The sequence below is a fragment of the Microchirus variegatus genome (assembly GCF_963457635.1).
Source record: "Microchirus variegatus genome assembly, chromosome: 5".
NCBI lineage: Eukaryota > Metazoa > Chordata > Actinopteri > Pleuronectiformes > Soleidae > Microchirus > Microchirus variegatus.
Genome location: NC_139806.1, coordinates 17,040,105 through 17,055,591, shown reverse-complemented (window position 1 = coordinate 17,055,591; position 15,487 = coordinate 17,040,105). Strand labels below are relative to the sequence as shown.

Below are 15,487 nucleotides of genomic sequence, written 5' to 3'. Positions count from 1 at the left end.
CAACGCTATCCCTAAGCTCCTCCCCCAGCTCTGCGCCTATTGGCCGGAAGAGCTGTCAGTCACTGCGTCACGGCGCTTTGAGCCAGTCGGCGCTTCCTGCCTTCACGCGGGCGGGGTTTGCGCTGCCACTGGTCTCCAATGCTGTCTTTTTTTCTTTTTTTTTTACATAAGGGTGTCACTACTTTCACGTGGAAACCCACGGCCACCGGTGGCATGAGAGAGGCGGGACCAAATCACTCCGTCGCAGCTGCCGGTGAATGAAGCGATGCCAATGGTTGGCTCGTGGCGGCTCAGCAGCGCCGACTGTTATCTAAACTGTTATACAAGTGCGTGTGTGAGGAGGACAGTGCGGCGGTTTGAACTGCCTGGCGCAGACATCACAACAAGTTCCTCGCAAAAATGTGATATAACACAATGTGTCTTTGAGTCTGACCATTATTTCATTTACTGGCATCAAACCTTACATTAAAACAGTCAGTGCAGTGTTTCATGACTGTATGAGGCCCAACACAGAACCTGACAAATCTTTTGTCAGTAAGCTGTGCCGTTTACATCCATAGACATATGTATAACCAGCTGCATTATGACAGGCAACAAGTTTGGCATAATAAGTGCAGATGACAGAGTATGTTCCATCAACACTTCCCCGTTTTGGTCAAAAGAGACAACAAAAGCTGTTTTTCCACTGAGTTTTGCAGTTCGATTCAGTAAGGTACAGTACTTTTTTTGCGTTTCCATTAGGAAAAGTAACAAAAATAACTAGCCCCAGTCGTTCCATTTTCCAGTACCAGTTTCCAGGAAAATAACGAGCTGCTGGACGTCCTCCATTGTTGGTTGTTGCTTTTCATGGTCGTCGCAGCAGCTGACCCAGGGCTTTACCGTTCCAGACCGTACTGTACTGTACTAAACCCAACTGTACCGTGATAGAAACACGGCTAAAGAAAATGGTAACCATGAAAACTTGCTTGAAGTTATATGAGCTGAACTACTGATCAAGTATGCATGCATGAAATCCTAGACTGACAGAGACCCTGGTTTTATAATGAACAGATCCGTGGTGCTGTGTGCACATGTGACGCAGCTCTCCATGGACGCAGAAGCATGACCTTGCCCTTAACCTTTACTGGTGAGCCAAACTTTTGCACCAACTAGTGGTAATCTTGGGAGAAAACAATCAATGGAAAGACATACATATGCATTTTTTTTTACTGAGAAAAACTGCATGAACCAGCAGTATTTATGTTCAAGCTGTTGATATAATATTCCATCTTTGTATGACATAACTGTGTTTCACAGTGGTTTATGCAGCTGTTTCATCCTGTGACACAAAAATGAGTGTGAGTGTGTTCTCACTACTTCCTGTAAAAGTGTATGTTGTACATTACTTCAGTATCTTATTTTTATTATCATATTCTTCTTTTTATTGCATATTTTATTCCTATATTTGCCACTATATAATAAAGTATATTACGTATTAGCAGTTGTAATTGCAATTGGACAAAAATGCGCACACTTTGTATTAATACACTTTAATGTACTTGGATGATTATTATGAGTTCTGCTGTACAGAGAAGTCAGTCTAAAGTCCCCCTAGTGGTAGAGTTAGGTTCTGGACCCATGTCAACAATACCTGCACTCAAAACCAGCATCAGCTGCCCCAAAAACCAAACAATCTAACAATAATAATAATAAGCTTGTAATCCTTCTGGATTTCACAGTGCGGCTATTTTTAAAGTTTTATTGTAGTGCTTTCACAGAGTGAAATGAGTGTGACATTTCTCTTCCATCTTCTGTTGCCTGATAAATGACATTCATTGCAGACATTTCTATTTCTACTAATTACTTCAGTGTATTTCCCACTTTAAATTTATGTAAAAATAAGCGTAGCTTTCTTAACAAGAGTGGGAGGTCATTAAATGCAGTCCCTGAGGTTGCACAGAGGATAGATTCAATAATATATTTTCAGAAAAAAAAGGATTTGTGGCACGTAGCATCCACATGATGCTCAAAGGGTATGTTGTTGTTTAAAGTGATGCTCAGATGATGATACTGCTGCACCATCTCAACAAGTCGAATGTGGTGCACAGGATTCAGAAAAAGATCCCTGGGCAAAAACGTTCTTGTTGATGTCATAGCGAAATGGACAGACCACTTCAAAAAAAAAGAAAGAAAGGCAACAGTAACTAAAACAAGCACTCAATACAAACAAAAGCATGCAGAAGACCGTCTCTGAATGCACATCGGAACTGAAAGCAACTGGGCTACAGCAGCCCAAACTGGCTAAACCATTGAAATAATTAAATATTTATTTTCCTAGATCCTCAATACCTTCTTCTACACTTATATATCCAATATTTATGAGTCATAAGGGGCTGAGTTGTTTCACCGCTCACGGTGGGCGAGAGGTGGTGGTAACACCCTCAACAGGTTGCTAATCTATTTCAGGACTAACACACGTCAACATACACATTCACATGTGACCAAATGATCTGGATTCTTCACTTGTGTTCACTGTGCGATGAGATGAGTAGATGCGGAACCACGAAAAAGGAAGAATCACTAAATCGGTGCCCATCCTCATATTCTTTCCATAATATGAATGAAGCCACAAAACATTAGCATATATAATATGTATCTCACATTTAGAGACCTATGTTCACGTGTAGGTGCTGTGATGCTGTCTTACCATCTGTTCTGGGTAGAGACTGATCAGATCACGTTTTTCACGCTTTCATAATATTGAGAAATTGTCTATTGTCTAATCTATCTATCTATCTATCTATCTATCTATCTATCTATCTATCTATCTATCTATCTATCTATCTATCTATCTATCTATCTATCTATCTATCTATCTATCTATCTATTGAAACAAAGCAGTTTTTTCACAGTCATTCACGATGGTTGTTGTCTTTATAATCTTTTCAGAGTGTGCGTCCACAGACGCAGCAGAAGTGTTATTTTCCACACTGAAAAACAAGTTTCCACATATGGAAGACAAGGAACACCAGATGGTCGAAGGAACAAGCCAGTTTTGGTTGGTTCTGGTTGCACATGTGCTCTGGCGTGAGCCAATGCAAAGGGGAAAAAAGGTGAGAGGATAGATGAGCGCGCCAAGCATGTGTGGCCCCAGACACAACCTCAGTCACATCCTCTTCTACTCACACATCCATGGTTGGATAAATGCTGTGCTGACGTACAAGATAATTCAGACTTGTAAAAACGTGTGTCTTCCACATGCACAAGAATAAAAATATTCCATGAAATCACACAGAAATACAAATGATTCCCTGACACTTAACAATAGCAGAAACCTATTTGATGACAGTAAACTCTTGCTTGGTTGCACCAGTAACTAATTGTTGATAATGGCCCATGAGGACAGCAGTGACGGAAATACAATAAATAAACCAGGTTTGAACGTCATGGAGGCAATGGATAACCTATTCTGTTTAAGGAAAATGCACCTCTATGTGGCTGACAGTGATTGCCTAGTCAATTATTTGGAGGTAATGGAGCATGTGGGTGGACTGAACAACAAACAAACAAGCAGGACAGATTTGGTTCCTGCCAAAAACAAGCTCACAGACCCTCAAACAATATTGGATTTTCAGAGTACTTTTCTGAGTAGACTGATGTCATATGGCAGAGTTGACATTCTGATTTCTCTCAAAAAAACTGAGCAAAGTTCACTTTGTGCTTGGTCATACAGCAGCTCAGAAAATTGCTTTTGACTCAATATGTGACAAAAACAATCTTGAGTGACTGAAGGACATTAACTAGATCCACCGTGTTTAAATGTATACTGTACAGCACGTCTCAAATACGTCACATTTGTCCATAATTACCGAAATCCGGGCTTGTAAGAACTTTGTCAAAGTAAAGCCCCAAAGAAATGAGCAGACTTGCTATTTGAAATCCAAGCAAGCAGATTCCTAAACACAGATTTCACAACAAAAGACTCTCCAAAAGTCTCATCAGCAAGAGCTTTGATGTGCGAGTCCCTCACAAATGTTTCGCTCTCAATTATTTGTAATGATTCACCCGTTCTGAAGCTTCACGAAACAGTTTTAATAGAAACAGGTCCTTCGTCTTCTCGCTTAGAACTGGCCTGAAATCCAGTAATACTATAAAACTGTCTTCGCCGTCCCACTCAAACTCTTTAGTTACAGTGTATGAATATGACAGTGTGTCTCAAGTGTCTGTTTGGAGCATAATCCTTTCAACAAATGTGACCCTAACAGCTGTAACAGCTGGATTAAAAGTCAATTTGCTGCTCATAAAGTCGAGCATGAGCTACAGAAGCCTATTGTGTTTCAATACTGTTGTATATAGGAGTTTTCATAAGCTCACTCTCCAGTTTATTTAAGGTAAAGCACATGCAGTAAGGTTCCAGCTCTGTCAGGTGGGCACAAATGCATCCTCCATTCAACAATGTTTAGTACTATTCAACATAAAGCTAAATGAATCATTCATTAATCATAAGTTAATGAATCTTTTTCATATACAAAATGCTCCCAGCTTCTTACATGAGAATATGATCCGGTTTCTTTGCTGCTTTGTGACATTTAACTGAATGTCTTTGGTTTGTGAATAAAAAAATAAAAAAAACATTCAGGACATAATTTTGAGGAGAAAAAAAAATGATCACAAAAATAATAATTTATAAAAACATCAAAACAATCATTAGTTGCAGCCCTAATTGGAGTGGCAACTCTCCACGTCACATCCAGTCGATCAGGTGATCCCTCCTAGTGACACCCATGGAGAAAATAGTGTGTGTCAGTGCAACATTTTATGGAGTTGATAACTGACAAATGCTCTGTTCAAACTGTTGTATATCAGCAGGCAACTGGGTTGCGTGCGTGACAGTAAATGTGGTATCCATTTATAGAAAGCAGAGTCCCGACTGCCTCACTGTAGTGTGAACACACTCCTTCCCACATGCAGTTTGTCAGTGTCACGTAGGCGGGCGTAAGTGCCTCCTACAAAAATCTCCATATTCTGCCGGAAATGTGACGTATGCACCAGACTGAATCAATCAGAAGTTTAAATCTAGCAGTTGAACACCACCATCACACGACTTCATCATCATTAGTTCTTCATCAATAGATATACAGTATATATAAACTGTATAACCTGGAGTGCAAACCAAATAGTGTGCCAGAAATGCAGATCGGGGCAAAGGTGACAGTTGGGTAGCACTAATGGAGGTTTTCAAAATCAATTCATACGATTTTCTCAATTAAATGGCTAGATGTCATCATATAAAAAAATAAAAAAAGGTTTCCCAAAACCTCAAAACCCCACTGTTTTGTCCAGAATCCAAGGATATTACATTTTCTGTCATAGATAGCATAGCAAAGAAACTAGAATATACTCCCATTAACAGTAAAATGCGGAAATCAAGACAATCTATCATCAAAACTGTTGGTTTATTCAGTAATCGAATAATCACTGCAGACCCACTACCATTCAATAGTAAATTCAGGTGCAGATGGGGCCAAAACGCCAATGAATGGAGTCAGATCTTCAAAATAAACTGGTTTAGTTATACGTGCAAGTGCTACTAGGTATATTCTACATAGTCATTTTTGATTAGCTTTAAATGGATATTGATTATTCTCACCTGAAATGACCTCAATTCACATATTGTTGCATATTTTACCTCCTTTACTCCATCACCCTTAATACAAGACAAGTAGGGCACAGTTCATTAGGTCTTTCCTGCATCAGCAAATCTTTTCCTAGCAATCAGCAATCGGAAATGATTCACTCCCACCATCTCTCCAAGTTTGGATTTGTACAATGCGTCCATGTGGGAGACGTCAGAAGAGATTCAGTCCATTTAATCTCTGATGCCCACTTCTCTTCACTATCTGTGAAGGTAATAACCTTTTAATAGAACTTAGATGCTGATCTGCGTACACCTGTGACCACGCTCCATCCCACATGCAGCTTGGGAACGTGGGCGGCAATTTTCCTCTAGCAAGTGGATTTTTCTCAAATCAAACGTGACATACGCCATCGATGACGTTGGCGCTCGTTAACGAGTACAGCCTCACCACTGCCAACTACACATATCCTGTACCAAATACCTTGTTGTGTCATTCAGGTAGTTTGTAACCAACGCTCTAATAAGGCCTGGATAAAACTCAATTAGGAGTATGTGGCTTTTCTACACACAGATTTATCTTCAGCTCCTCTTCCCTGATTGGAAAGGTCACAGACTGATACGTCACTCTTTCAGTTTAAATCATTCAGATGCCTTCAGCATCCACAGGCCACTCTGTTGACTGCGTCATTCTGTTGCCCTGAATACACTGCATTTATCCGTTTTGTTGTGCACATTAAACCTCTTCTGCTTAAAAAAACTAATTACATGGAAAACGACGTAGCTGCAGAGTATGCAACATTTTCTTGAGATTAAAAGGAATGAAATAGTAACGTCAGCTTTGCACAAGCCTTCACACGTCACATTCTCATTTAACAAGCACTGTACATATAAAACATATTCACAAATGTTTGTACAATTCAAATCAAAAACCCCAACCAAGCCTTAATAATATAATTTCAATACCAGCAGGGTTTGAATGAGTCACTCAGTGGCTGCTGGTTTAGAATACAGAAAACCAGTGATAAGATTAACCTACTGTGAAGGACACCAGCAGTTACAGCAGCAAAGAGAATGGGCCTATACTGCCCTCTGCTGGCCAGCGACAGCCATTCTCCAAATGGATATATTAATTTTGAGAGCACTGCATGTAATTCACCATTATCTGTAAGTGTGGTTCTACACACACCAAGTAAACCCAGTGTATTGTTCACAGAGGTTTGCATTCAAAGCATTTACTGATCACTACTCGCAAAAGCTGAATGCTCAATCGTGAATAAAATTAAAGAAATGAAGATGTAACAAACAGTTCAATTTATTTTTCCATTAATACAAAGAAACAAGCTCTGTGCTCATGATGTAAACACAGCCAAGAAAGACCAATATCTTCTCTTACCAGCTTTAACTGAGGTGAGAGGTCTGCTATGAACATTTCCTTTGATGTCACAAAATGTGCATATTTGATCATCAGAGTAAACTTGGTCTTCAAATCTTACAGACCTAAAGAAAAACATTAGCGCTATAAATGGTGAATTTGGGTATGACGATTCTGATCTCTGATACTATGCAAGAGAGTGGTGGTTAGAGACACTTCCATGGACTAACAATGCAGGATTAGGATGGCCGATGAGTTTATATATCAATATCTAAAGATCAGTAGTAACAACAGGAGTGACTCCATGAATGAGCAACGTTGGGCCGAGGTCTCGACTCAACAGGTCCAGCTGGTGAAGGTAAGCACTGTAGAGGCTTGTGTCTGCGGGTGGGCGGGGCAAATATAAGAAACGCACAGCAGGTGTAGGGGTTCCGTTTTGCAAAATTAGATTGTTGACAGCAGAGATGTATTCATCTGTAAGCAGAGCAGCGTTATTGGGGAACACTTTGATGTCATCTTCCTTCTTAGCTTCTTCCCTCTCCATCCTTTCCTCATTCTGTGCAGACGAAACCAAAATCCCGCCCCCTTCTCCTCCTCGTCTCTGCCAGTGCAGCGCTACCACCTGGTCCCAAGCCACCATCTGCACCTGGGCTGAGATCCTCAGCTCCTTTAGCATCACTCTGAGCTTCTTCTCCTCCTCTTCCTGCAGACTGCAACCAGCCTCCACACAAAGGAATAGGCGGAGCCTTGCCTGTTTCCAGGCACGAGTCTCTTGAAGCACGCAGGCCAGCTGCAGCAGGAACAGTGAGCAAATGTCAACATAGCCATGGCTGTCTGGTTGCAGCAGATTCAGAGGCCACACATCAACAAAAGGCCCCGTCAGGCTTTGCTGATCTGAAATCTTTTTTCCCAAAACATCCTCTCGGCTGAACTGGTTGAAGTAACGAGCCAGTGTCACATTCTTCCCCATTTTTACAGCATCTGCAATTACTGACACATATTCCTGTTCCTTTAGGTCTTTGCTTTCCCCAGAAACCCGCACACTGGGGAAAAAGGGGGACCGCTGTTCTCTGGGGTCTTTGGTTAGACTGACTGTATCCAAACCAGAGCCGATGGACATAAGAATTTTATCTTGGAGGAGGTCCTGAGGGGTGCAGTCATCATAGAAACCCAGGACAATGGTGTTTGGCCTCATTCCACCTGGAGAAGTAGGAAACATGCATTTTAAGGTTTGCAAGTGTTTTTCTTTACCCTAAATAAGATAAACCTGCCTACCAAATCCTGTAATGAAAAGCAGGTTCTGAACTCCGCGTCGAACAGAGTCGGCTAGGGTAAGGTTGACAAAAGCCTTGATGTTAAGATGATCCACTAGAGACAGCCAGGAGTCATAACGGCTCTGCAAAGGATCAGAGGGCAAGCCATCTGCATGAAAAAATAAAACAGTTTCATTCCTACAAGGTCAGCATTAATAGTTCATTTATTTTCTCTGAGACATTTTGACTTTTTAATAGCACTATTAAACTGTCCAGTTCTGAACATGCCACTGTTGTTGGTCCCATCAAAAGTTGTACACGTTTCTTACCTAGTAAACCCAGCTTTACATGTCCCAGCACATAGAGGCCACTCTTCTTCAAGTCATTAATGAAAGTCATGAGACCTATAGAGCTGCGAGGATTTGCCACCATCAACAGCACCTGGGGCCTCCAGAACTTTACGTGGTCTTTGCGCTCATCCAACATTAACAAGTACTTCCGTACCTGAGAGAAACAAAGATGGGACAGGGGAAAACAAACAAACAAACAAACAAACAAACAAACAAACATGCTAACGTAGCTGTTAATGGAAACTTTCACATAACAACTTTTGATGTGAGAAAGACAGACTCACCTGGTGGAAGATGAGAGCCTGGCTGATGTAGCCCCAGTTGCTGATGGGACCAAAGTAATGGATGAGCATCAAGAGCAGAAGCATAAAGGCTATGCTGGCAAAGGCATAAATAGCATTGATCATGAACATCATGACCAGACAGCCAAGGATGCCCAGTGTGCAGGTATGCCAGGTAAAACAACGGAATGAGGGTCTAAATGGAAAAATGAAGACAATTGTGGAATATGAAAATAAAATGACCTTTGAAACAATACGTTTTGTAATTTAAAATCCACACAACAGCAAATTATCATACACTTTACCTGAAGTTTGGTGCAGAAGCCCATTCAAGAGCCAAACAGGCCAGGTTCACAGCAGCATAGACCAACAAGAAGAAGATGGTTACAATACCAGCGATGGTGTTCAATTTACCTGCAAACAGCACCAACTAGTGGTAAAAATGAAGAAGAGTCACTTGGCTTATACTACAATTAAAGAAGACCAATGTGCCAAAATGTCCTCCTCAGTTTGTTTTGTTGTCCTTTTTAAGAACACAGTAAAAAAAAAAAAACATTTAGATGCAGACTAAACAATATTTTCACAAGATACGCAAGATTTTGGCTTAATTTAAGTCACTGATCAAACATAAGGCACATGACCAGGCAAGGGTTGAGCTCAAGGGGAGGACAAACTGACATTATCTGGCAGTAAAAAGAAAAGATTGTATCCAGGTTAATATTGTACCTGTACAAGCAACCAGGAGACCAGCACCGAGGCCCAGGGATTCCCACTCTGAGAAGTTTTCCTCACCAGAGCCAGGACACCACCTGTACAGATTTATAATGTTAACAAAAGCAAAGTCTCTGTTGCTCATTTTATCAAATCAAATAAACAAGTGAATCATCCTGCAACCAAACACATGAAAGGATTCCTTTTTTTCTCTGGCTCTCTCTTTCTGAGTAAGTCAACAGTGCAAGCCATCTGCTGTCAAACGATACTTTCCAAATCAAAATGCCTCCACTGAGAAAACAAGACATGATGAAATTAACAAGGGTCATTTTGTCACATTTGAGATGAGAGCTTCTGCCAACAATAGGCTGAATAATCAAAATGTTGACTGGGTTCTGCAGAGCACTGGAAAACGCTGCATGCTGTCACATACAGTGAATAAATCATTTAAACCTGATCCTGACCTAAATATGCACGCAATTTGATTGAACGGGCCATGCCAGCTAAAACCTGACACTGCCATTTAACTAGGAACATTTTATTCTCTCTTCTTTGGCTTGTACTTTTTAATATCACAAATGACACACATTCTTAAAATTTGGCATCAGGACACATGATTAGAATCTTACCAAAAAGGTTGTCTTTGGACAAAGCGTACAGGATCCTGGAGGCTCCGATCAGGTTACTCATGGCAGCAGATATAGCGGAGGAGTAAATGCCAATTTTCACCATGGGCGGCCATATATTGATATCTCCCAGGAAACCGTAGTCTCTTTGGAGAAGGTGACTGAGAAAAAGGAATAAAGCATGCAACATGTAATGTCTTTAATTATGTTATTTGGTGCTGCAGATTATCGTGTCGGCAACACAACATGATCTTAATCAACTAACATGTACAAAAGAAAACAAACTCTTAAAGGTGATATAAGGAATGTACTACATTAAGACAAATGATGCTTCACTGATAATGGTCTGTTGTTGACCTACTAAAATTAAGCAAAGGTTAAAAGGTTAACAAAAATGAAATAGCATGGGCACAGCCTAATGTTGGGTAAAACTACAATTACTTATTTCCATGTTTTTGGGAAAATCTTGCAAGCACATCTCTGCAATATTTAAAAACTGGGATTGCAGTAACCATTTTAGACGCTAAAGGTCGCTGTTGTACATATTTGATAGATAAATCACTTGAGGTATAATCTTAAACCACATTTAAAAAGAGAAAACAAGCAAAACTTATAAAAGAAATGTGCTAGAATGCAACAGCTTCTTTTGAATGTCCCTTATTCAGGCAAACACAGCATTATGGGAACTCTCTCTACAGATCAGACTGACAACAATGACTCATAAAACACAAATGCATTTGATTTCTATCTATTCCAATTCCATTGAAGTATGCGAGTCTTACCGGTCACAGGACCAGGCAGCCAGCAGACTCAGCAGATTGTAGGTAACGAAGGTTACAAGGACGGCTGCAAGTGTTCCTCTTGGGATGGAATAGCTAGGGTTTTTCAAGTCACCTGCAAAACACAGAACAGAAATAAAGGCACTGAGGCACTTTGCTGACTTTGTAAAAGTTCAGCCTCCTCACACAAATGTTTGTACTTAGTAGAAGCTTGTGAATGCACCATTTGTAGTACCATGCTGTAAAGCTGTGCTCAGGTTTGCATCTCTTCAGAAGAGAGAAAAGTCTCCTTTATGGGCCATAAGTCATTTCTTTATTCAATTATTAAAATCATGTTAAAAGAGAGCTTTGATTCCTCACAAGTCTTTTCTCTCTCTCCCGGTCACTCACTCGGACACAGAAACACACAGACTCATTAAATGTGCTTTATCTGACGACCGGCAAGCATTAAAATGTTTACTGCAAGTCACGTACCTGCTGAAAGGTGTGTATAAAAGTACCTGCACATAGAGGAAATAAGTGTGTACATTTGCAGTACGGGGGATATTAGTACTAGGATGTATACAGTATACCATCATTCAACCAAAATATACCAGGATATTATTTTTTTGTCTATATCGCTGTCTTACTTGAGTCCCTTCCTTTCTGAAGTAGCTTATAGTGACAAAAATAACGACCCTCTCTTTACAAAATGTATTTACTTATGTTATTTTGTTACCACCAACTTACCTGACATGTTGGAGCCAGCCATGATTCCTGTGCAGCCATTGAACATGACAGCAAACACCGTGGCAAAACTCATTGTGACTTCGGTGGTGTAGTCTAACGTGTAACTGGCTAGAAAGAGAGACAGGAAAAGGTTTTATTATTCATACATATAAAAGGTTAATCCGTACAAGCAGGGATCTATATTCGGATCAATAATTCACCGTGGTGCAGTCTTCAGCAGCAAGACCAGGCCCAGAGCTGATACAACTTTAAAAAAAATCCTTTACATTTGACGACACAAACAGCATCACTTACCTCCTAGGTTGCTCTTCAGAGTGTGGAGGTGGAATCCAGTAAAATTGGCAAACCTCTGACTGGTGTCGTTTGGAGCCGAGGTATCTGGCAGAACAACCGCAAACGGCTGAACAATGAAGAAACTAATGAAGATGGACACCAGGACTGTCATGACGATGATGAAAATGACGAAGGCAGCTTTGGCATAGATGTGGGCTCCCACCTGTCGTGAAAACAACAGCACTCTGATGCATTTGTGATACGGCTGAACAATTCTGAATACATATCTGATTGCGATTATCTTGACAGGAATGGTCATTTCTACATCACTATTCTCATTTTTTCATTTGAAAATGACAGTGTGATATTTGTGCAGCTCTGTGTGAAACAAAGATTTTCTCTTGCAGCTGTGCATAGGTCAAGACAAAAATGAATCTAAAATGATGTTTTAACACATATTTTGGCTTCAACAAATATTGCACCTCCTGCAAAAATTGCAGTAGGCCATATTGCGATTTAAATAAAATTTCTATTAATTGTTCAGCCCCAATTTGTGTCATATATATCATATAGAACAATATTATATATATATATATATATATATATATATATATATATATATATATATATATATATATATTAGATAGATATAATCGATAATACAATTTAGTTTGGAGATTTATGATGAGGATCCACAAAGAAGATAATGGTTATTTGGAACACTATTTCTTCCCCTTTAAATTACAGTCAGTAATCTATCTTCAATCTTGTTATGATTGTGTGGCTTAATTGACTTGCAGATTATTTTTCTTTTTATAACGTGTAAAGTAAAATGAAGTGTGACATCTCACCAAGCAGACAATGAAACACAGAAAGAGAAGGACAGTGCCGTAAAGCACAGACCACCAGTATCCTGAAGGCAACACCTGAGTTAGACCCAAAACAGCTGCAGTGTTTTCTAAAAAAAAAAAAATAGAGGGACAATAAAAACAGGGGTATTTAATATAACAAACACACAGTTGCACGCCTGGATGCTCAAACATGTCTCGTGCACCTTACCTTCTGGGACGCCAAATGTTGCCATGATAGCCTCAACCAGACCTAAAACATAGAGAGCACTGCCACACACATTAGCAAAGAAAAACATGATACCAATGCTGCCACCAAACTCTGGACCCAGGGCTCGGCTGATCATGTCTGGGAATCAGAGTTTAGGAATTTAAATCAGGCTCCAGAGACTGAGATGTAAACGGAGAAGGCTCAGAGACAATAATTTGTGTGTCAATAGTGAAGCCTAAATCACAGGCAGCAAAGGATACAGTAGGCACCTCCAGCGTCTAAAGCCCCATTTGTAGAGATTGCACACACAGAGAGCACAGTCATTGTGATAATTAAATAGGCCACCAGGAACATGGCAACAGACTGATAGAGTCCTGCTTGACCCACTACAAATCCTGCATGAGGAAGGAGACAATACTTTATTTATAATATAGCACAAATCACTACAAATAAAACCACTGTTTAGAAAAAAAAGAGTGTCCATTTCCATTATTGCACATGGCAATAAGGTGATGCTTTTGACCCCGTTTGGATTAAATGATGGGTCTTTTTTGAAGGAAGTAAAGAGGACATTATTATCACTTCCAGATCACCACCTTAGTGCATTAACAATGTGAGAAGCTCGACAAGTGCTTTCTTTAATTAACTACATGTTCAGATGAAATTCGAGCAAAATTTCTAAACATTTTATTGCACAATTCTGAAATCAGATCATGAGAAAAACAAGCAACTTGTGTAGTTTATACAACTACATTTTAAAGTGAAACTACATTTGTATTTGAACTAAGCTACTAAATGTTGTTTCAATTGGCTATTTTCCTTATATTTTGCTAACAAAACAATGAATAAGTAAGGGGAGTTATATTTGCTGGTTGTGGCTATAAATGAATACATTCAACACTCATGTCTGGGTTGTTTGGTTAACATTGTCGCTTGTAAGCATGGGTCCTTTGAACGAACAGTGCTGTTACTCTTCCATTTTTGTGTGTTCTTGTTGTTGTTGTGGTCTTTCTTTCACTCACCTATTCGCAGAAACACGACGACGCTGAACATGGACAGCAGAGTTGGCGTAACCACTCCAAACAGCACACCGAGCTTTCGGACCGGGTTGTCCTCCTTGGTCTGTCCATCTTTACCGAGTCGGTAATGAAGAAGAGGGGTCTTTTCTGACATTGTGACACTCTTTAGCCTTCAGTAGCTTTGTGTCATTTAACCAGCATCGTCAGACCAGAGAGTGTGGAAAATGCAGCGGTCGATACCAAACCCGACTTCTCCTGCTGCACCAGGTGTTTGTTAATGAGCTGCTCAAATGACGTGGCGTCCTGTGATTGGCTCCCGTAATCACTTAGTTTTCACCTTGACCACAGTTTTTACAGTTGCTGTAGTTTCACAATATATACATATTAATGCCTATAAATTACTGTAAATACGTAAACATATATTATATTATGTGATATTTATTTCACAGACACTCAGAAAATAACATTTGAATTTTCCATCCATGTTTTCGACACATCGTACTATACTTGTACTATACTAGTTTGGTAGATCGTTTTTATTTTTATTTTTATTTATTTTTTATATGCAAACTGAATGAATACACATACAATATATGCATACTATATTATATTATAATGGCATCAAACTGTTTTGATGAAATATACAAAAACAATAACTGTCCTTAGATATAAAACCTTTGCATTTACAAACAGATATTCACAAACTATGAAAAAGTAATACAAGCATATGTTTAGAGCATCACATAACTTTAGAAATACAAATATTACCAGTCATAGATTTACAAGTGCAAAAAAACAAACTGCTCAATACATTAATATCATCAGGGTATAGCAGGGTATATTCTCCATTTCTTCTCCAACGTCTTTCCTAAGTAGCTTTTATATTAATTTTTATCTTAAGTGCAATGTCTGTCTAGCTCTGTAACCACCTGTACCTTTGCACCACTATTCCAGGGATAAACAAACCCAAAAACATAAATTAAATTCTCTGTTATGGCCATATGAAAAAAACTGGAGTCACTCACACAAACATGAAGCAATCATTTGGAAACTGCCAGTAAATTGGTAGATTGCAGGTATTGCATTTGTAGATCTAAAACTAAAATCAAAGAATCCTTAGCTTCAGTGCAGTCTTTCTCAGAACCGCTGTCAAATTTATCCATGGCATGTTTATCTTCCTCCATCCAGAAGTGCAGAATTTAGAGAGTTGAGTTTGAGAGCAGGGGAGAAGAAACTCCACATCAGTTCTGCTGTTTTGCACTGGTAGTATGTTTGTGTGGCTGCAGTAGTGTTGAATTCATTCCCCCATTTGTGATGTATAACAGGCCCAGTGTCACTTGTTAACGCATCTGTTTTCCAGGTTAACGAAGAACATCTCCAGTTTGCCTGAGAGCAGTTGTTTGTATCTCTGAAGAACC

General features: G+C 39.6%; 1 protein-coding gene across 1 annotated transcript; it reads right to left on the bottom strand.

Annotated features, from left to right (window-relative positions):
• Positions 1 to 7,260: 7,260 nt before the first annotated feature.
• Positions 7,261 to 14,223, bottom strand: LOC310927288 (solute carrier family 12 member 9-like; the record flags this gene model as incomplete). Its single annotated transcript, XM_083889582.1, has 14 exons — positions 7,261 to 8,189; positions 8,265 to 8,411; positions 8,572 to 8,746; positions 8,877 to 9,069; positions 9,179 to 9,303; positions 9,600 to 9,682; positions 10,214 to 10,371; positions 10,993 to 11,104; positions 11,719 to 11,826; positions 12,013 to 12,214; positions 12,843 to 12,949; positions 13,051 to 13,188; positions 13,311 to 13,445; positions 14,073 to 14,223. The coding sequence occupies 14 exons, from the start codon at positions 14,221 to 14,223 to the stop codon at positions 7,261 to 7,263; spliced, it is 2,763 nt and encodes a 920-aa protein (XP_083745708.1).
• Between the last annotated feature and the right edge of the window lie 1,264 nt (positions 14,224 to 15,487).